The 22,567-nt window shown below is 39.5% G+C and overlaps 1 protein-coding gene across 1 annotated transcript in view; it reads right to left on the bottom strand.

Moving 5' to 3' along the window:
• Positions 1-348: 348 nt before the first annotated feature.
• The window catches only part of slc66a2 (solute carrier family 66 member 2), a 44,484-nt gene continuing 22,265 nt past the window's right edge, over positions 349-22,567 (bottom strand). The window contains 1 exon segment of the mRNA XM_030741641.1: positions 349-4,142. Coding sequence (XP_030597501.1) covers positions 3,932-4,142 — 211 coding nt within the window. The 3' untranslated portion in view covers positions 349-3,931.

Here is a 22,567-nt window from a genome sequence, read left to right as displayed (position 1 = left end):
ATCTGGCGTTTACAAAACATCTTTTGAATCCTTTTATCCTTTCTTGTTTGGCGACTCTGTTATCTTTGTATTGCCTCCTCTCTGTGCCAGCAGAGAGCTTCATGTGGAAAGCCAAGCACATTATGATTTATGTTCTTATTATTGCTTCAGATGGCATATGCCCAAAGCCCAAAGAAGGACCATAGCTGGTGGGCTTATTCTTCCTCTGACAACTGATGCCTGCCAGAGCGACACTGTTGATCAGAGCAACGATGGATGTCAGCACAACTGACACAAACATCTCAAACGAGATGAAAAGAAAAAAAAACATGACGCAAAAGTTTCTCTGTGTCCTCTTTATTGGGGGACAATGCCACAATGAATTCTTGACAATACTGGGTGCTTAATCAGCCTCAAGTATTAGAGGTGTACAGCCAGTTTAATATAATAATAGAAAAGAAAAACCCAACAAAGAGAAAAAAAACAATAAATGTAGCAGAGTAGAAAAACCACAAATAAACATACTGATGTAATGATATTTTGGTACAGTAACAACCAAGTACGTTTTTTTTTACTGGAAAAATACCTTCAAATGATAAATGAACAAAGTGATACAAAACACAAAGTAAACAAAGATAAATGAACACACGGAGTGAATCAGTGAAGAATGTGGGACTCTGAGGTCATTTTGAGCCTGTTTAGCACAACAAAAACCCGTCAGGTATCTCACATCATCCACACAACACAGTCCCGCTCACCACTGTCTGGATACAGAAGAGGCATACACCATGTTACACTGGCTTTTGAAGAGATAATATAAAAAGGACAAAATAAATAATGTGGCTAAATGGATGCAAATATAAAAAGTACACCCCCCACCCCCACCCCCAATGGAGTCACCTAACATGTTAAAAGAAAATGAAAGCAACAAAAAGAAAAAAGCAGAGAAAACAGTCTCGGAGGAACAAAAAGGACATTTCCTTTTGCTGACGTCTTGAAGAGGAGGACGGGTCTGGTCTGGTACCCGCTTCACTGAAGGGCTGATAGTTGTGCACCTTGGGGTTTGATGCCCCTCCCCCCCAAAGAAAAATTACAAAACAACAGCAGCAACATGGAAAAATCTTCACCCTTTTAACGTTGCAGCCCCTGTGTTCAAACAGGAAATTAATTTCTTATGACAAAACGACGATGAGTGCAACCTGCCCAGCCCCAAAGCACCTCACAGTGATGAGGAGTATAAGCCGGGGATATTAAAGGATGTTACTGGATTCACCATAAATAATAAACTGGTCAGTCAGTGCTATCCATTGCCAATATGAGGAAGATGTATGAGCACATTCTGAACTGTAAGTGTATGAAGTTCAACTCTTTGAGGCATAATTCCAGTTTATTACAACTTGGGCTTTAGACATCAACTCTGTGAACAATACCACTGACTGTACTTGGTCCAGCATAACAGCATTTTCATAAAATGTATATAATATTATTGCTGTAAGGAGTGCAATTATATTTATGCACTTACATTTTACTTGTTAATTCTGATAACACAGAGAACTCCCATCGACTGGACCTCTGGATTCATAGGGGCGCTTGTGAGATAATCTAGAATCTAGAATTCATTTTCTGTAGCACAGAAATGAGAATTTTGTGGGGTAAACATTATTTTCTTCTGACAATTTTCAAAATTTTTTATTAGAAAGGGTTAAAACAATAAATACAGCTCTATTTTTTAGCTATTTTATGGGTTATGATTGTACTAAAAATACCTTTCTGTAAGTATTAGGAATGTCATAGCATCACGAGCCACTTTAGGGCATCTGTTATTTTGATTTCAGGTATGAAACAAGCAGCAGCCAAAGTTTATTTCCCAACAGAGAGCAGCGTGAATTCACAACATTTCAACGCAGTCCAAGGGACTTCAATACCACACCTCTATAGCAAGATACACTATATGGATAAAGATTTTTTGCACCACATCTCTTAATCGTTGAATTCAGGTGTTTTCAGTCCCATTGCCACAGTTGTATAAAATCATGCACCTAGCCCTGAAGTCTGCCTTTACAAACCTTTGTGAAAGAATGGGTCATTCTGAAGAGCTCAGTGGATTTGAATGTGGTGCTGTAACAGGATGCGACCTTTGCAAATTTCAGTTTGTGAAACTTCTTCCCTCCTCGATATCCCACGATCAACTGTAACTGCTATTATTACAAAGTGCAAGAGTTTGGGAACTACAGCAACTCAGCCATGAATTGTCAAACTGTGTAAAGTTACAGAGCGAGGTCGCAGAGTGCTGGTAGTCACCAGCGCTCAGCTGACTCAGTAACCGCAGAGTTCCAGACCTCCTGTGGCATTAACATCAGCACAAAAACTGTGCGCTGGGAGCTTCATGGCAATGTGTAGGTGACCCAGTACTTTTGTCCATATACTGTATGCGAAATTGAAGATAATATTTTTCCACTTGCTACACTGTCAGTGAAATCTTGGCATCATGCTGCAATGTTAAAAATGCAAATGTAATAACTTGATTACATATAATTTGAAAACGCTTCAGAGGGCACTGTTTCTGGTTTTCACTTGGTGAAGTTGGCTGAAATATGCAACACAACACAACAGAAATAGAAAATTTAGTCTACTGTGACTACAAGGCTGTCATGTGGCTTTAGAATAAAACATGAACCCTTCCAGGATGGGGGAAAAAAAAACAGCTGTTCTTCCTATCCTGCTATTACCACATGAATGTAGGATGAAGCTCCAAATAAAACAGACGCTGCAAACCTCACTAAATTAAGTCCATGATGATACTCTAATATAAATGCTGTCATGAGCTCTGAATGCAGAGCTAAATTATCGCTTGGAGTTACTATTCAACTGCTAGTCCCAGACATAATTTAGAAAATTGGCTGTACAGACAAAATCTGCATCTCACTGGCAACCTGCATCACAACAGTGTGTCAATGATGTGTTAGCGTGACCGCTCGGTCAGAACCCAGCATAAATTACTCCTATGCATTTATGGAGTGCATATGTAGGCTCTCGGGATAAGCAGAGTGTAATGAAATTAATGGTGACTTGTCCTTGAACATATATTTGGGAATTTTTGGAAATGATGAAAATATATATAAAATGTCATCAAGGGCTTCAGTATAAAAATCTTGGCATTTGCTTATTCGCTCATATTTTTGCTAGTCTCAAGGCAACTCACATCTATGACCAAACCCGGGGAATCGTCTTCATTTGGTGACATTAGATTGGTTTTATCCCACGTGATTGAGTGTGACAGCATATGGTGTCCAACCAGCAGTAGACTGACCGGCATTTCTCCACTGTGTTGGGAAACAATAACAAATACCATTTTGTACATTCAGCAATGCTGTACATTGAGATTTTTCTTGACTGATTTGTAACACATTGCTGGCAATGCAGCAATCCATGTTCAAAATGTGGGCGCTTTAAGGCAGAAGGTCCATGCAACATTCATCAGTGTGTATGTGGACGACAAAAGCTGGTCCACATTCCTCGAGCACCAATTTCAGTGCATACACCTGCAGTTTACATATGCTGCATGTTCATGTGCTGTATGTGCATAATATTCTCCACATGCACGGGCTGATTCAAGGGTATATTCTTAGAGATGTCTGCATTCCTATTAGCATGCATTGTGCCGCCTGGAAAAGTCAGGAGGACAATAAATAAAACAGGCTGACTTTGTGTGTAACAAATGTCCTTCAGGTATCAGTGGAGACATTACCATCACCTCAGGTTTGTGTATCTTCGCCTTATTTATGGGTGTGTTTGAGTCTTCATGTACACTAGAAAGTGAGGGGAAGCAGCAGCACTGCATCATCTCAAGATGCTTCGGTATATGTGTGTGTGTTTACACATTTCCACAGCGCCTCGATAAGATTTTCCTCGCTGCTGCTTTGTAGTGTCCTCAGAGTTTGTGCCAATGTTCTCAGAGGGCTTTGGCACTGGTGGTGTGGGAGACTGTGTGGGACACGGGTTTCTGCGGGTAGCGGCTGTAGTAGTAAACCTGGAAGAGGATCGCAATGTCCACGAAGACCTGCAGCAGGCCGCAAGTCCAGAACTGCACTGGAGCCTGGGTGAGAAAGAAGTAGCCGGTTTTAAAGGTGTCACCGCTGGTCCACATCAGAACCATCTTGATGCTAGAAGAAACAAACGAGAAGAGGAGTAAAAAATGTTAATACAGTTAATCTCCTTGTTATAATGATTGCACTGTATGTATGCATGTCTGTTCCCTCACTACTCCTAAACGCATTGATCAATCAGGATGAAACTTACTATATAAACTGCCTAGGTACCAGGATTATCAGCATCTATATAGCTTTTGGGAATTATTTTTAATAAAGCTCAAATCCTTACAGATTTATATATATATATATATATATATATATATATATATATATATATATATAAAATGCTGATATCAAAACAAATGTCAACATTTCATGTATATTACCTGTATGTTCTTGACATTGTGTGTATGCTACGTGTTCGTGTGCATTGCTGTTTGTAAATACATTTTGCTAAACAGCCTGTAATTTATTACTTTGCCTTATACAACAAATATGAAGAACAGGAATTAAGAACAGTAAATAGGGTGGTTTTTGCTAGTATATCACACAATCTTATTTCATCATTCCTCTGTTACCAGATTTACTGAAGTTCATTTATGCTGTTAAAACTTTGAATAGTCAGTTTTTAGTTTCATATTTTTTTATTTTTACTGTTATTCTTCTACCAACCACTTTTGACAACCTGACAAACAACGTTCTAAGAACAAGATAACTTGATTGATCCCAGAGGGAAATTTATATGTCTGACATAGCTCATCTGCTATTTGTATGAGAACTGAAAAGCCCGATGGCTGTGAGTACAAATGATTTTCTGTATCTCTCCGGAGAGAGAGAGAGAGAGAGAGAGAGGAGTCTTCCAGTACTGATGTTTTTTTGTCCCATAAAGATGCTATAAAGAGGGTGATCAGAGTGTTCAGGATGGCTTCTAACATCTTTAGTGTGCATTTCTTCACCACCTCTCTCAGTATGTCCAGTCTGACTCCAATTACAGATTCAACTTTCATCCAGTCAGGTGAGAGGAGACAGAACATGATGGTAATCTCCTCTGGATGTTTAGTAAGTAGCCTAGCAAAATTTTCACCTCAACTCTGCTCCCAGTGAGGTCGATTATCTCATCAATAGTTTTACATCCTCACTGCGTATGACTTTGGATACTGTGGCTCCTCTGAAAAGGAAAGCTTCAAATCAGAAGTGCCTGACTCCGTGGTATAATTCACAAACGCGCAGCTTAAGCAGATAACCCGTAAGCTGGAGAGGGAATGCGTAAACGAGCATAGAAGATGCTCATTTAGCCTGGAAAAAGAGATTGTTGCTCTATAAAAAAGCCCTCTGTAAGCTAGGACATCTTACTATTCATCATTAATTGAAGAAAATAAGAACAACCCCAGGTTTCTTTTCAGCACCGTAGCCAGGCTGACAAAGAGTCAGAGCTCTGTAGAGCCGAGTATTCCTTTCACTTTAACTAGTAGTGACTTCATGGATTTCTTTACAAAAAAAATTTTAGACATTAGAGAAAAAATTATTCATAACCATCTCAAAGATTTATCTTCATGTTCGGCTGCTTTCAGCACTGCTGGTATTTTTTTAGACTCTTTTGCTCCAGTTGATCTTTCAGAGTTAACTTCAATAGTTACTTCCTCCAAACCAGCAACATGTTTATTAGATCCCATTCCTACTAGACTGTTCAAAGAAGTCTTTCCATTTACTGATGCTTCAATCTTAAAAATGATCAATCAGTCTTTATTAGTTGGCTATGTACCACAGACCTTCAAGGTGGCTGTAATTAAACCTCTGCTTAAAAAGCATCACTTGACCCAGCTGTCTTAGCTAATTATAGGCCAATCTCCAACCTTCCTGTACTTTTACATTATACATGTTTCCCTAGCAGTATTATTAGAAAGCATTGCATAAACTTTCATTGTTATGCAGGTGATACTCAGCTTACCTATCAATGAAGCCAGATGACACACATCAATTAGTTAAACTGCAGGAATGTCTTAAAGACATTAAGGACTGGATGACCTCTAATTTCCTGCTTCTAAATTCAGATCAAAGTTTTTGTGCTTGGCCCCACAAATCTTAGAAACAACGGTGTTGTACCAGATACTTACTCTGGATGGCAGTACTTTGGCCTCCAGTAACACTGTGAGAAATCATTTTTGACCAGAATTTGTCCTTCAATGCACATATTAAACAAAGGACCACTTTTTTGCATTTGCGCAGTATTTCTAAAATTAGAAACATCCTTTCTCAGAGTGATGCTGAAAAGCTAATTCATGCAGTTATTACTTCGAGGCTGGACCATTGTAATTCATTTTTTCTCAGGCTGTCCTAAAAGCTCCCTGAAAAGCCTTCAGCTGATCCAAAATGCTGCAGCTAGAGTACTGACAGGGACTAGAATCAGAGAGCATATCTCTCCCATATTGGCTTCTCTTCATTGGCTCCCTGTTAAATCTAGAATAGAATTTAAATCCTTCTTCTCACATACAAGGTCTTGAATAATCAGGCCCCATCTTATCTCAAAGACCTTATAGTCCCATATCACCCCAATAGAGCACTTCGCTCTCAGACTGCTGGCTTACTTGTGGTTCCTAGGATACTTAAGTGTAGAATGGGAGGCAGAGCCTTCAGCTTTCAGGCCCCTCTTCTGGGGAACCAGCTCCCAGTTTGGATTTGGGTTACAGACACCCTCTCTATTTTTAAGATTAGGCTTAAAACTTTCCTTTATGATAAAAGCTTAAAGTTAGGGCTGGATCAGGTGACCCTGAACCATCCCTTAGTTATGCTGCTATAGGCCTAGTCTGCTGGGGGTTCCCATAATGCACTGTTTCTTTTCATTTACCTTATTTACTCTGTTTATACTTCACTCTGTATTTAATCATTAATTATTATTAATCTCTGTCTCTCTTCCACAGCATGCCTTCTGTCCTGTCTCTCTCCCCTCAGCCCCAACTGGTCGCGGCAGATGACTGCCCCTCCCTGAGCCTGGTTCTGCCGGAGGTTTCTTCCTGTTAAAAGGGAGTTTTTCCTTCCCACTGTCGCCAAATGGTTGCTCATAGGGGGTCGTTTTGACTGTTGGGTTTTCTCTGTATTATTGCAGGGTCCTTTACCTACAATGCAAAGCACCTTGCTGTGATTTGGCGTTATATAAATAAATTTGAATTGAATTGAATTAAACCACAAAAACACCTCTTTATCTCAGCTGGGATAGGGTGGTATCCTTCAGATTTGCTGTATTTCAATGAAAAAAGCTTTTTCTCTTAACTTTTCTCCACATAGAAGTATTCATCAGTACTTGATAAAAAAAAAAAAAAATCAAAATACAACAAAATTTAAAAAAGCTGAGTAAAGATCAGAGGTACCAGACTTTGCTGCTACCAGTTGAAGAGCATGTCTATGGAACAGTACATTAGAATGGTACAAACTGTGTTTTTGCCTCATATACTGTATTTACAGGTATGTTGAACACGTTTCAATAATCATGGCACCCATTTCCCATATTCCTAGCAAAATACAAAGAAATGAGATGTAGCTCAATATGCATGAATATGGTTATTAAAAAGAACACTTATGACCAAATGAAAAGTTTCTTTGGCAAAAATGTCATAGGAAATAAAAGAGAATTCTGAAGAATGGTATGAAAATAAATACATGTACAATGAAACTGTTTAGTATTAATAAGTTCTACACTGCTGTTAAAATACTTAATACTTCACAAAGTAAACCAAATTATTCATGCAATCATTTATTTTCATATTTAATACTTTGGGCCTGTCCCCACATCAACCTCCACATCAGTATTTTGACCAGACTTTTAATGCATCCTGGCTTCATTACTACTTGAATTGGATGTTTCTGCTCAATTTGGTTGCCAAAAGCATGTTAATGACAGTAGGAAAGGAGGTCAGAGAGTTGCAGGCGAGAAAGAAATAGGAAATTTGACACAATAACAACCACGGGAAATTGGAAGTAATGAATCTCTACAGGTTGCATGCTTCTTATCAGCTCTACATTCTGTGGCATATTTCTAACTATAAAACTCTTAAGAGTGCTGCCATACCAAGCTGTTCATAGGGTGCTCATGAGACAATCCAGGCACGAGTTCTACAGTTATCGTCCTACAAGCGCCTGGAGAAAAGCGGTCATGTGACTCGGGAGAGGCCAGAGTTCCTCTATGCATAATCTTCACCCTCTCACTGGCACTGGGAACACTGTGAACTGAACTAATCAGATGGAAAAGGAGGTCTAACAAGAGTGAGGCAAATGTAGGAAGAGAACAAAGCCCTGGGGTCTGGAAACACAGTTTTACATACATGTTATTCTCTCCAAAGATAGAAAATGACATAATGTACAATGCAGATCAGGTAATGTGAGGACATCCCATCTAAAAAATTTTTAAAGCTGCTTTAAAAGTTTCACTTGGTAGTTATGGGTATTTTCCACTCTTATGACAGCATCAACAAACTCATACTTCTCTCTCTCTCTCTTTTTTTTTTGTTTGTTGTAGTTCTTTTTTTTTATTTGTTTGAGTCAGAAATACATGTAGGCAATGCTGACAAAGAAAGGACTGAACCAGCAGTGTGCCTGCAATAAACCCATAGACGTACAGACAGAGGACTTGTCAGATGAGCCTCCTAAAGCTACCTGCCAACAACAATGTGAACACATGCTGAGACATTTGAAATCCTTTCACTCAAGCGTGTCGGCTTGGTTGGTCAGCACAATTTGAATGAGCTTTGCAGGAGACTTTTTTTTCTGTCACTGAGGCAAGTGCTACCCTGAATATGAAGGACTGGTTTATACCCAGTGGTATTTCCCCATGCAAACTGTGAAAAAAAAAATGGAAGAAAGAATTGCCTTTAACTTTGTTATTCATCCTGGCGTCTAAGCTGTAGTGGACTAGAGTTTTGCTTTCTATGTTCCTAAACTCAGCTATGGCCACAAGCGGTGGGTAGTGACCGAAAGAATGAGATAGTGGATACACGCAGTGGAAATGAGCGTCCTTCTTTTGGTGTCTGGGCTCTCACTTAGTGATAGCGTAAGGAGCTCAGAATAGAGCAGCTACTCCTTCACATCAAGGAGCCAGCACTGTGAACATTGACTGGAATCCCTCCAAGGTGAGGTGTCCCAAGCGTATTCTACCAGGAGAGGTTTGGGGGCAGATCGAGGACCCGCTGGAGGGGTTACATTTCTTTTCTTTCTTTGGAAGGCCTTGTGACTCTGTGGAAGGGCTGGCTGAGCAGAGGGGGTAAAGATGCCCCTGCTTTAGACTGCTTCCCTACAATCCAGACCCAGATAAGCATCAGAAGATGGATTGATGGATGGACCTCAGTAACTGACTCTGACTCATTAAGCTGCCTGTCTTTACTTTTATCAGCTTGTAAAAGCTAATCAGGTTTTCTACTTCCCTGACATGTGCTAGACAATGAATGTTATTACTAATGAGCAATCAATCAATGTCACCTACTGAGCTGGGAGAGGCTTACGTTTCTCAACTCTTTATCAGAGAGGTCTTACACCAGAGGCGCTGGATAGACCATTTCAGAAACTGCTAATCTGCTGGGACTTCCCACACAACCATATCTAGGGTTTATAAAGAATGGTCTGAAAAGAGAAAATGCCTCACTGATGCCAGAGGTTCATAGGAGAATGGCCAGACTGCTTGAGCTGATAGGAAGACAACAGTAAACAATGAGGTATGCAGAAGAGCATCTCTGAATGCATGACATGCCAAATCCTGAAGCAGATTTGATGCGTTACACATTAAACTGGTTGCAAAAACGCACGCTTTTCTATAGTCCACAGGAAAACAACCCTTTGGCTGACTTGTCTGTTATCTCAGTAAAACATTTTACTGATGAGTTTAGGCATCAATCCCCAGCTCCAAGTCCTACTGAATACAACATGATGATATTGTAAAATATTGTCTCCATGAAGTCACACAAGGACAATAAAGTAGAGTATGCGTAAACATTTGGCCTGTGGCCGATGTTCATGATACATTTCACCGCTAACATAAATGGTCCACTGAGAAAGTGAAGTAAATTTGGTTGTGATCATACGGGATCATCCTGAAAAAACATATCACAGTGTGAAGCGTTGATTATCGCAGCAGGTGAAACATGATGATATGAAGATAAAAAAGGCACAATGAATCTTTGTGTTAGCAGATTTTGCGCCTTCTATAAGCACCTTAACAAATGTAAAGGGAGTGTGGTGGAGGTAGTCAGGAGCACCCCCTCACCACCACCACCGGATTGACACCCCTACTGTGTGTGTTTTAGCCTCACTGGGGCAAAGCTTTGCAGCCAAATCCCTTCTGCATTATTTATATCCCAAACTTCACCTTAGACTTTCTATTTGTAGGGTGATCTTTTTTTTTTTTTGCAAAATGTTGTCATTTTTCTTACACTCCTTTCTAACTTCTCTCCAGCTCTTTTACTGCATATTTTCAAAAATGTTTGCACTGGCTTCTTTGTCTCCTTTTGTTGCCCACTCTCTCCAGCATGTCTCTCTCCTCAGCTTCCAGCAACTCTCTCTCCATGCCTCTCTATAACCTGTTCATATTTGCCTTCCATATACCTCCTTTCTCATATGTTCTTTCTCCATGAGGAGCTTGTTAGCACTGTGAACCCCCCCGTGTTCCTCAGTTGCTGCCATCTCCGTTATGGTGCTCTATACCTGCACATAATGATAAGAGAGGGAGGATTCTGGTTTGATCAGTTCGTTCTCTGGTTCCCTAATAAGAGGTTGCAGAGGGATAACTGTGGGCACAGGGTGTCGGGGTACTTATTTGTCACCTTCCCTGAGACATACAGAATGAGAGAGAGAGAGAGAGAGAGAAAGCCAGCTGAGCTCTGGGCTGTAATGGCAGCAGGGCAGAAGTACAGCTGCACTGACCACACAATTTCTACATTGTATAGTAACACTGGCTAAGTACAAACTGTCTGATTTATTTATGGGCTTTTTAGACAAAGACAAATGAACTTGCACTGAACTGCAACCATTTTGGAACTATTTTAGAGGAAAAAATACTTTTAAAGAGTAATACTGACAAGCGAAGACAAATGAAGCTGCACAAAAGATGCGTCCTAAAAGATGGTGCATCATGATTTTGTAGAAATCATGATGCACCATTAAATACTTGCTTGCAAAGTCTGTAGAAGTAGATACAAGCTGTAGTAACTATCAATTTCAAATAAGTCCATTGCCAAGCCTTTTATCTGCCCAGGATGGACATCAATACAATTCTGAACTGCTGACAATATAAAAGATGGCTATCGTGATGTCACCCACTGGTTTCTGTAGTCTCGTTTTGAAGCCTTGAGATTCATGTTTTCACTGCCTCCATCTTGGTTCAAAAAAATTAAAAACCGATTACTAGTTTTGCTAGGGTCAGCGTCACTACTGGTAGCATAAGTTGATACCTGGAGCCTACAGAGGTTGCACAGGTACTCCAACTCTTCCAGGATGGCACATCAATATGTGCCATTGCCAGAAGGTTTGCTGCGTCTCCCAGCACAGTCTCAAGAGCATGGAGATTCCAGAAGACAGGAAGTTAGGGCAAGAAGCTCTAGGAGAGCTGGACAGGTTGCACCTCAGACTGTTCAGGAGCAGTGATGCCCTGTTCCAGATATGAGAGGAGATCCCCCAGGACACCATCTGCCATATCATTAGAAGCATGCCCCGTTGTTGTCAAGCATGCATACAAGCATGTGGCGGCCATAAAAACTACTGTGTACCATGCTGAGTTGATGCAATGAAATTTCAAGAAAATGGACTAGCCCGAAGCATCATTCTTTCACGTTGAAATTGACACCCCTGAAATCAGCCTCTGTAGGCTGATAATTTTCATTTCCATCAAGCAATGTGGCATCCTTTCACTCCTAACACATTACCCAGTCCATATCAGTATAGATATCCAGTATGATTTTTCTTTGATAGCATCTTCTGACAGTACTGAATAAAACCTGTTTTACAAAGATAGAGATACTTAACGGATAGCTTCATGGTGGTTCAACTATATTTTTGCATACTGTCCTGATGTGACTTAAAAAGAGGACAAAATCTGAAAATGCTTTCAGATATCTTTCATTTCAAAAGTTCAACCAAACCAACATCAGGTGTCAGAAGTTTAAGTTGAGACAAATCTAACAACTCAAGCCTTTTTAGTCAGGACCACAATAGTCAAACATATAATGTAATTCACATCTGTAATTCCCATTGCCTAAGGCAAGAAAGCCTAAGGCAGGGAACACACACCTCTCCCACCTCTTAATATGCAAAAGCAGAGACCTGGTGGTAGAGAAGCATTAGCAAATTCACTAAACAGAACAGAGCAGGCATCAGTGATGACAGAGATGCGGCATGATGAGAGGGGCTTGGGTGGTGGTGGACTGCCAAGAAGTTTACAGCTGTACAGCTAGGTTGGCTAAAGCACTTAAACAGCATTAGCGATGAGATTTGCCATTTGGATGCATCAGCGAGTAGCTAATATTGTGACTGAGCTTGACTTTACGGCCTACCTTAAGTAATACTACGCTTGAATGCTTGTACAAATATGACTGACGTCAGACTATATTCACTCAGTGTCACCAAGTCATAGTGTGAGGTCTCTGTATTTCTCTCAGCCGAACTCTGAAATTTTGCATTTTTACAAAACCAAAAAAGGAACAGTGGGGTCACTCCATTTCAAATGATTGCTGTGAAATTTTAGCTCCATATATCAAATACTTTTTGGGGGGGGGCAGCATGGTGGCATGGTGGTTGCCTCACAGCTAGAAGGTCTGGGTTCGAATCCAGGGTCTTTCTGTGTGGAGTTTGCATGTTCTCCCCGTGTGTGGGTTTTCTCCCACAGTCCAAAGACACAGTTAGTGGGGTTAAGTTAACAGGTGATTCTAAATTGCCCATAGGTGTGAGTGCGAATGGCTGTCTGTCTCTCTGTGAGCCCCTCTCTGCATTAGCCCTATGACAGCTGGGATAGTCTTCAGCACCCCCACAACCCTGAACAGGACCCTGGATGGATATCAAATACTTTTCTAATTTAATTAATTAAATTTAATCAGGATCTATAATTTGGGACAGATGCATCAAAAAACAACAAACACACCCTCTCTAGGGGTGACCGAGCCTGAACTGCCGATGTGAGCAGGCCCCAAACTTGTGTCCAGGTAGAATACTCTGCCACGAATCACCCCTCTTCCACCTTAAATTATAATATAGGGTCATTCTATGTCAACTCAGCATGGACCTTCTGCTCGACCACCTCCGATTTGCAGAAAAATGTTATGGTCCAAAGTTTGAACATATATAATGAGTGCTGTGAAATTTAGCTTCATATATCAAATACTTTTCAAGATAATCTTTTTTGAAAAATGGTCTGTCAGCCCATTTTCAGGCCTTTTTTTTTTTCTTTCACTGAAATCCGGAGCAACGTTTGAACATGAATATCTCAAAAACTGTTAAAGATAAAAGCTTAAAAAATTTCTGGTCTTTCTTACCATTGAAATGAATCAGGATCTGTAATTTGGGACAGATACATCAAAAAATGTCTGCATATTAGCTAGTTAAAATATGAAAAAAAAAATACAAACAAAAGTACTGTAAAGTTCCACATTTGAGCACACATTGCAAAAGATAATTAGTGACAATTTCTGAATGGTACAAAGTTGAATGTCATAATAAAAATAAAATAGAACCCATAGAATACTTGAACATGAAATTCTTAAATTCTAATTCTTAAACAAAAATATCAGTAGATAGTCTGATCCAAGTGGCGGCTGTTTTGAGATGCATGTAAAACCCAGAAAAACCCACCGTGAAAGGCAAAACTCAAGCAGAAAGTTATGAAAGTTATGAAAGGCTGCCTTGATATCATTTCACACAGTTATGGGTATATTGAAGGAAATCTATGGTCAAATATTTGCTGTCCCACAGCTCAGTCTTCATGTAATTTTCTTTACATACAGACAGTCAGGACAGTCATTTTGCTCTTTGTGGTCCTCACTGGCTGGTTGTTCACAAAACTGATTCACTTTGTTTTGAGGGGGAAATATATGGCACATAAAAAAAAAAAAAAAACATACATTCCTTTACAAAATAACACTTTAGATCTACTGTTCACTCTCAACAGAAACACACCGATTCATTTTCATCTGAAAATGAAAGAGAAAGCGGGCCCCTGAGTGATGGAGCAGATGGAGGGATGCCGTGTTGGACGAATGATTTGAAGATTCTCCAGCTGCAGTGATCCGAAGCTCTGCCTGACAGCCCTGCTACGCGCACACGCGGTGCCACGCACCAGACCACAGGTGATGGCCTGGCTGCATCAGCAGTCAGTTCAGATCTACCCAGGCACGTGGCCGCCTGTGCAGACAGCAGCCTGGAGGCTAAATAAGGCTCTGGCACCGTTATTAGCGTACTGGGATACAGCTCAAAACTGCAAACCTTATAAGGATGCAGTTGGCTGTCTAGATGTCCCATTTCTGTGTTTTGTGTTTCTGCGAGCCTGTACGTGTTGTTGTGTTGTTTTATTGTTTTATGTTTATGGCGGGCTGGTCAGTATCAGTAAGTACCTCTGGCAATCCAGGCTCAGGACCATCTAATAATAGCAGCGGCTTGAAAACTGTTACCACAAAAAAAAAAAAAAACACCCCCCCCCCCAAACCCAGGATATGCATGCCACAAACAGCACTTTCATCCGGCCTAATGTCCTCCTTAAATGATCTGCATTCCCAAATATTTATTGTAGGCCTGACTGAGATGGTTTCACTTGGTTCCCAGTCCAGTTGAACCTAAACGATCCATTACACAGCACTAAAATGATTAACATGCCTGATGTCACTTTCTAGTATCAAATGTTAGAAAATGTATCATAAAGTTATGTCTAACTGCTAATTATGCTAATAACAAGTAAACAAATAATCCAATTTCAATGATTCAAGTAAAAATTTGGGCCTGCACACTGCATTAAATATCATACACTGTTTGTGATAATTATATATCTGTTTTCAGCTCATGGCCCCTTGCAGTGCAGTCCAAATAACCAGAATCTGAAGAATCTGTGCTAACCACAGCCAGAGGAAATGCTAATGATCACAAAATGTTATTGCATTTTGCTGTTTTCCAGTGAAGGTTTCATTGCTGATCAGTTGTTTCATTACAAGTGTTTATTTATTTATTTTGCCTGAGCAAACAACTAGCAAAGTAAAAAGAGAGTTTCAGATTCACTGTTTTTTCAGTTTATGTATTTCTCCATCTCTCCAACTTCCTAGTCTTTATATGTAGTCTTTGTAAATTTTATCAATGATCATTTTATAGTTAATGCAAACTTTTACTGAAATAATTATCAATTTGCCATTTATTTACAGTGGGTTTTTATAATGTGTTACCACAATAATCTCATGCAGTTTAAAAAAAAAAAAAATTATTTTCTGAGCCAGAAAAAACAAAAAGCAAATAGCAGCTGGCTGCAGGAGGGAAAAAGAAAAATGAAAAAAAAAAAAACAAAACAAAAAACACTGCTCGCTTATACAGGCTGAGACTGAGGATGATGATGGGGAGCATCATCCCATTAAAAAAAAAAAAAAAAAAAAAGAAGTCTTTAGGCTTCCACCTGTACTGACATGGCATTTAAAAGTACAGTTTTGTATACTGGAAAACTGTGCAAATATCCAATACCTTATAAGATTATAAGATTTAACATAACAGTGACTGGTGTCAAACACCATCAGTGAGGTTAACAGACCACCTGGGGGTAAATAAACAGATAAATACCAAATGCTTTCAGCTCTCTGTCCTCTTGGGACAAATGCCTTCCTGAACTTTATTCATATTTCACGATTTATAAAAGACAAACAAACAAATAGCAGCTTTGCTACTGCCTGTCTGGCAGTGTGTCATGGTGCAGTGATGGCGTATGAGTACATCTGAAATGATTCATAGCAACTTCCACCCTGCTTCAGCTACACCCACTGCCTACTGGGGAGCGTGGAGAAGTGCACTACTGTGCGCCTGAATATATAAATACTGGGAAGTGGTGTAACTTCAAATATACCTTCACTCAGAGTGGGAGCTTGCTGCCTGGGCCATTAATTGGGAGGAAGTCAGCATGCTCCTTTACCATGTGGACGTGCTGTTTTTCTTTTATTGCTTTTTAGTTCGGGGCACTTACAGGACTCAGCACAACAGCACTCCTGTTTGTATTTGCCTCTGTAAAATATATGTGTGCATCTCTCACTTCTGCATAACTACACATAACCTGAACACAAGAGCACATCTGATACTAACGCTGCAGCCAAGTTCTAACCTTGAAATTGTAAATTGAAAAACATAACATCCTTACTTTATTACTTTATAGATTTTTGCTTCATATCAACGCGCGCACACACACACACACATATGCACACACACACACCTTGATTGCTAGCTGAGGTAAGTAACCTAGCAACAGCCTGCCAGACTCAACAGGTTGTGCACAGGAGAGGACACAAACAATAAACAGAACTGGAAATGAAAATGTCCTCCGCTCCTTCTGAGGCAGCTTTACCTGCAGACTGAGTAATGGAATTATTTTGGCTATTTTTGAACAATCTCTAGTTTAGCACTCAAAAAGATAACATCACTACACAGTGTTTATCAAGGTATATGGAAAGTGTTGGGTGTAGTGCCCCAACAAGTGAATATCCAGATTACATTTTTGTTGTGACCAATAATGGGACATATCGCCCTCGCCACTGTCCAGTTTTTTGCAGATGTGATTTTTGAAAGGACTGCTCCACCCCTTGTGAATAAGTAGCAGCTGAAAGTAGCGTCTTCTTCTTCTTCTTTTTACTAAAAATGCAAAAGCTGTTTTAACAAAAATAAAATGGAAAAAACAAACAAAAAAAAAAACAATCAGCTGATTCTGAAAAGATCCAGAGGGAACTTTTTCCATTTCTTCCTACTTTTATGCTGGATACTGAGTTAAACCCTCTGTATTTACATTCATGAAGGCGCCTCTTGATAGTAGACTTGCTGATATGCACCCCTCCCCCAGTGTTCGTGACTCGGCAAGATCTTAACAAGATCTTAATTTTCTGCTGTGGGCTTCTGGACTGTTTGTTTTACAGAGTTCGCCTGTGCATTACTTTTTAAGAATGCCAAATTGTTAATTTGATGAAGATTACTCTCTCTGATTTTTCAGACTTCCTGGTTACTTGTCTTGAAACCTCTTTGGACTATATGTGCAGATGAACATCTGCCAAATGAAAATGAAAAACCTGGAAACAGCTCTGGCCCGTTTATCTCCTTAATTTGCCTGAAAGTAACAGAAGCAGACCACACCTGGCCATTTATCTTAATCAATTGATTATCCATTAACTTGTGATCTCATGGAAATGGAGTGACTATGTAAAAGATTACTGTAATTCTAAAATTTTATTTATTTATTTATTTTTTGTTTCATTTAAAATCCACGGTGGTAAGTTTACAGAAAAGAAGGGGAAAAAAAGGGTGTCCATTCTTATCTACTAAAACTTGGAATGCTACTGTGCAGACAAACTACACAAACACTGTATATGAATAACACAAATGCCAGTAATGCAGTCCTTAAGAATAAGAATAAGTCAGTTTGAATTTCCACTGCAGTGAATTTCCACAAGACAGTTATAACTGAAACTGCAAAAACTTAGTAATTTTAGAAATTCTAACTATTTAAATTACTGCGATGCAGTTTTACTGGAAAGAAATAAGCTGCAATATAATTCATCTCAAAAGTTGGGAAATTACCATGTTACAGTACAAAAACGACCAGCTACTCCAGAGTGGCTTACACTAGTGCCTACAGTACATCTGTAGTTAGGGCTTTCTTTCTGGCCACAGCACCTGAACTGGTCCCTTGTTTGACAGCTCGTAGCTGGTGTCACCCAGGTGAAAAAGCCAGTGATGGAGTTGAGAATTGATTTACACACAGCAGGATGATGGATAGCTTTTGTTATTATTGCTAATTTGTGGTACCTCTCAAAATGTTGAAAGTGCGACTACAAGGTCCACAGTTTCTTTTTTTTTTTTAAGCCATGCATTTTACTTGTTGAAGTGAATCCACATATTATTAAATCATGATTTTCCTGCCACATTTATATCCTTTCAAAGTGCAAGCTGCACTTAAAGTCTAAGTCTGACATTAAATACATTGGACAATAGTGTCAAGTGAAGCAGTTGATCTTCCTGATTTTACATTAGACAACACACACATATATATATATAGTATGTATGTGTCTGCAGATCTAAATTTCCATGACATCTGAAAACTTTCTTGTCGTTTTTTTTTTATTTTCCAAAAGGCCTAGGAAAGGCTAGTTTCACTTTTCTAGCTTTTTTCACCCAGTAGTAATAAACTCCGCAAAAAAAACAAACAGTGATGCAGCCACAGGAAATGCAAAGTCTTTGTCTCAGGGGTTAGCACTGACTACAGGCTTTCATCATTCATTGCTCCCTTTCAATAAGATTTGTGTGCACGTGTTTATGCACAGGTCCCCACAGCTTTTCAAACAGGTTGAGGTCTGGACACCATGATTCTTTCTTTTTCAGCCAGTCTGTTGTAGATTTGCTGCTGTGCTTGGGATCATTGTTGCACAACCCAATTTCAGCAAAGCTTTAGAGGTCAGACAAATGGCCTCACATTAACTGCAGAATTCTTTGGTATGCAAAAGAATTCTTGGTTGACTCAGTGACTGCAAGGTGCCGAGGTCCTATGGTTGAAAGACAAGCCCAAATAATCATCTTTCCACCTTCGTGTTTCACAGTTGGTATGAGGTGTTTGCGCTGATTTTTACCAAATGCAGTGCTGTGCATTGTGGTCAAACATCTCCATTTTGGTCCAAAGAATATTGTTCCAGAAGTCCTGAGGTTTGTTCAGATGCTACTTTGCAAACCTGCTGCCATGTTCTTCCAAACACTTCATACTTATTCAGTCTTTTTCTAATTGTACTGTCATTAACATTTAACATGTTAACTGAGTCCTGTAGACTCCAAGATGTACCTCTTCTGTTTTGTTTTTCTTAGCAATGCAGAATCTGACCTTAGGGTCAATTTGCTTGGAAGACCACTGCTACCTTTGACAGCAGAACACATTTGGCTCTTTTTAAAACATCAATGAGAGTTATTATTTTTTCACTGTCAGGACCTCAGAATGAAAGTATAGTGTTTTCCTACAGGCTATAAGAAAAAAAAATTTAAAAAATCAGTCATGAAAGCAGCACAAACTCCAAGATATTTCTTTAAAGCAGCTAAAATGCTTTTTACAGAGTCCAACTAAGATCACAGACATTCTCCAATGCACTTTATTTAGAGATAAAATTTGCCCACCTTTGCTTGAAGGCTTGTTGAAATACTTTCTGGAAAAGTGTAGAAAACACCTAACTTTGTTAAGGGAAGAGAATTCCAACAAAAAGTGAGAAACACTTTCTAATCACAAATCATAAAACGCACCAGATTTAGCAATATAAGAACAACCGAGGGTGGGCTCCTGCAGCAATCACACAGTGTAGACAGCTTAGAGGACAATACTGGTGGTGGAGAGGGTGTCGGGTGGGCAGAAAGTACAAGGAAATCAAAAATAAATAAGGCATTGGACAGAGAGGGTATGGAAAGGCCCAGCGTGGGAGCTGTCATGGCCGGTTAAGTGGACAGGCAGCCCTGCTGGAGCTCTGTTATCTGTCGGCTGCAGAGAGCCAACCAGCAGAGAGGAGGGTACATATGTGTGTGTGTGTGTGGGGTTTTGCTCTAAGGCAGGACACACAGCGTGAGAAAGCTTTTTATCAGGCTTGTGTGTTCTGTGAAAAATCTCAAATCAGCAAGTCTTTTAATACGGTTAATATCAGTTTAATCTTTCCAATTTCTTTTAACTACTTAAATATCTTTATCCAAATCTGTATTAATCATACTAATTCTCTGTGGGTTCTTTTAAAATCCATGACTGTTTAAAAGTGCCCTGCAACCACTGTAGCAAAGTATACTGTTCTAAAAGGCAGTTATCAGAGCTTGGGTACAGCTCAGAAAGCTACTAGAATTGATTCTGAAACTGTATATGCTTTGAAAAATCAATATAATATCGTAGCATCTAATTACAACCTGAGGCTTGATGCAGATCTTAATTAATGAGCCTAAATGACACATTAGCAATTGATGCGGGGAAAGAGAATACCTCATTACCATATTGAGTCTCAGGCAAAACTTCTGATGCCCAATTGTCATGCTAGATGGAACAAATAGTTGCTGTGACCCATAGTCTTACTTCAAGTACCAGAAATACTTAATAAGCATGTGTCAGCGTTAATGATCACATGTGTGACAATATAATCTGGAATCATTACTGTGAGCTGCCTGTGATGGAAGTGGCACTCACAAAAGAAACATTATTTAACAAGATAAAAACATTATCATTAATTGATGATACAACTAAATATGTTTTAATTTTCATTAGACTGACTCAATAAATTATATTGAAGACCTGAATATTTGATGAAAAAGAGAGAGTGGCGGCCAATAACCATTCTGCATTCGAAGTGTATTTACACTGTGAAGCATACACACTGAGTCCATCAGTTTGTACATTTGGGTCCTATCTGTTCCTGCTGCTGCCTTCTGATTTTTGGGTGACTATAGTCCATATACTGTTAGTATGGGGCTGTTTGCCAATGTGAACTCTGCCTGATAAACATCTAAAATAAGCTTAGAACAAAAAGGAAGGAACTTTGTGTTTGGTGAATTATTTATATGTTGTAACAATGTTTCTTGGCAATAAATCTTGTACCGTTGGAAAGCCTGTTTATTTCCGCTTGGGTGGTGCCACCTTAGTAAGGAAAATGCATTTGTGGGTTGAGCAGTAGAGCTGAGTATGAGGGTTGCGTCCACGAAAAACTTGCCAAATCTTCTCTGCCTATGCCAAACAGCTTATTCTGCTTTCGACTCTTGTTCTGAGCTTCTGTTAGCTTCTGTTAGGCAATCTCAGTGCAGAGATATTGAGATGAGAAGTCCCAGGTCCCTGCAGGACACATCCATCAGTTGATATTGGAGCTTTGGCTTAACTTTCAAAGTGTCACATGGTGCTTTTGGATCAAAGAGTTCTTGGGACCTCATGAGGATACCTCCCACCTGGGGAGCTCTTCTGAGAACTGCATGCCTTCAAGGGATTTTTTTTCCTATTTGATTTGCACCACCAATACCCAACATGGAGAAATGCGTGTTTCATGATGACAGTGGTGTTGGAAAAGCAAGCTAGCATGCATAAATATACAGCTGAAGGCAAACGGTTTCAAGCCAATATTCTTTTTTTTTTCCTTATATTTAAAGTAATTTGTTTTACTAACTCCTTCAGGCTGTTTTATATGCAAATGTTTGTTTCGTTTAAGTAAACAATCAAAGTGATTTATGGAAGTTTTCATAGCAGCAGTATCAGTACAGGACTTCACACATACTGCTTCAACAGTGCACATAAGAGCTGTTCCAGTTCTCCAAATACTAAGGAAAGGAGCATTAATGCTTCCTTTAGCACAGGATAAAATGGGATCATCCTTTATAAAGTAGAGGAGAAAATGCCATCACATAATTCATTGTGACGGACCATCCAGGCATTCATCACATAATAAAGTGGTGCAGATCATGTAAATGTTAATTGTAACTGCAGTTCCATTTCACGCTATAACCTGCTGATATATTGAGTATATAGAGTTTTTAACAACAGTCTTTTAAACGCACAGCTGAACTCTGAACATCACACTGTTGTAATAAAACCACTTCTTGAGTTGTTGCCTTGCATGAAGAACCTAGATTTATATAAGCTCTCTAAATATTATGAACCATATTAACTGATCAGTGATAAGTGTTTTTACAGTTCTGTATAATCAGTTTTCATTAGTAATGTCTTTTGCTGTATTGCAACCTTTAGGATTATCATGAATTCATTTTTACTTTGGGGCAGCTCAGATAAGTGATGATAGAGTGAATTTTACTGCAGTTTAAACAGGGAGGGGGAAAGGAGGTACACTGGATCACAGCAGGTAACTATAAGTAAATAAGATGTATTTAATTTTATAGGCTATGGGACAGGATTAGGGCAACATGGTGGCACAGTGGTTAGCATTGTTGCCTCCCTGCGTTCGAACCCACCATCTGGCCGGGGCCTTTCTGTGTGGAGTTTGCATGTCCCCCTCGTGTTTGTGTGGGTACCCTAACCCATGCTATGGTGAAGTAAGATGCACATTTTGTAGTCCATCTTCTGAATATTGTAGTTTCAACACGGCAGACATCCGGCATCACATTGTTAAAGAGACTAGTGTAAGGTCATTCGGATTCTCAGCACACCGCTCTTCTCTTTTCCTAAGTCCTTATCAGTTCTCCCTGCCCACATTTCCTTGACATGGATGACGTTTTCACTGAGGTCAAGGAAAAGAGATTAGTAAAAGGAGATAGGAGGGAATTTTGCAATGCACCCAATGTCAAAATCTCCCAGCAGA

Source organism: Archocentrus centrarchus, chromosome 11 (genome assembly GCF_007364275.1).
Source record: "Archocentrus centrarchus isolate MPI-CPG fArcCen1 chromosome 11, fArcCen1, whole genome shotgun sequence".
NCBI classification, from domain to species: domain Eukaryota; kingdom Metazoa; phylum Chordata; class Actinopteri; order Cichliformes; family Cichlidae; genus Archocentrus; species Archocentrus centrarchus.
Note: the sequence above shows the minus strand (reverse complement) of the source record. Positions and strands in the feature narration are given on the sequence as shown.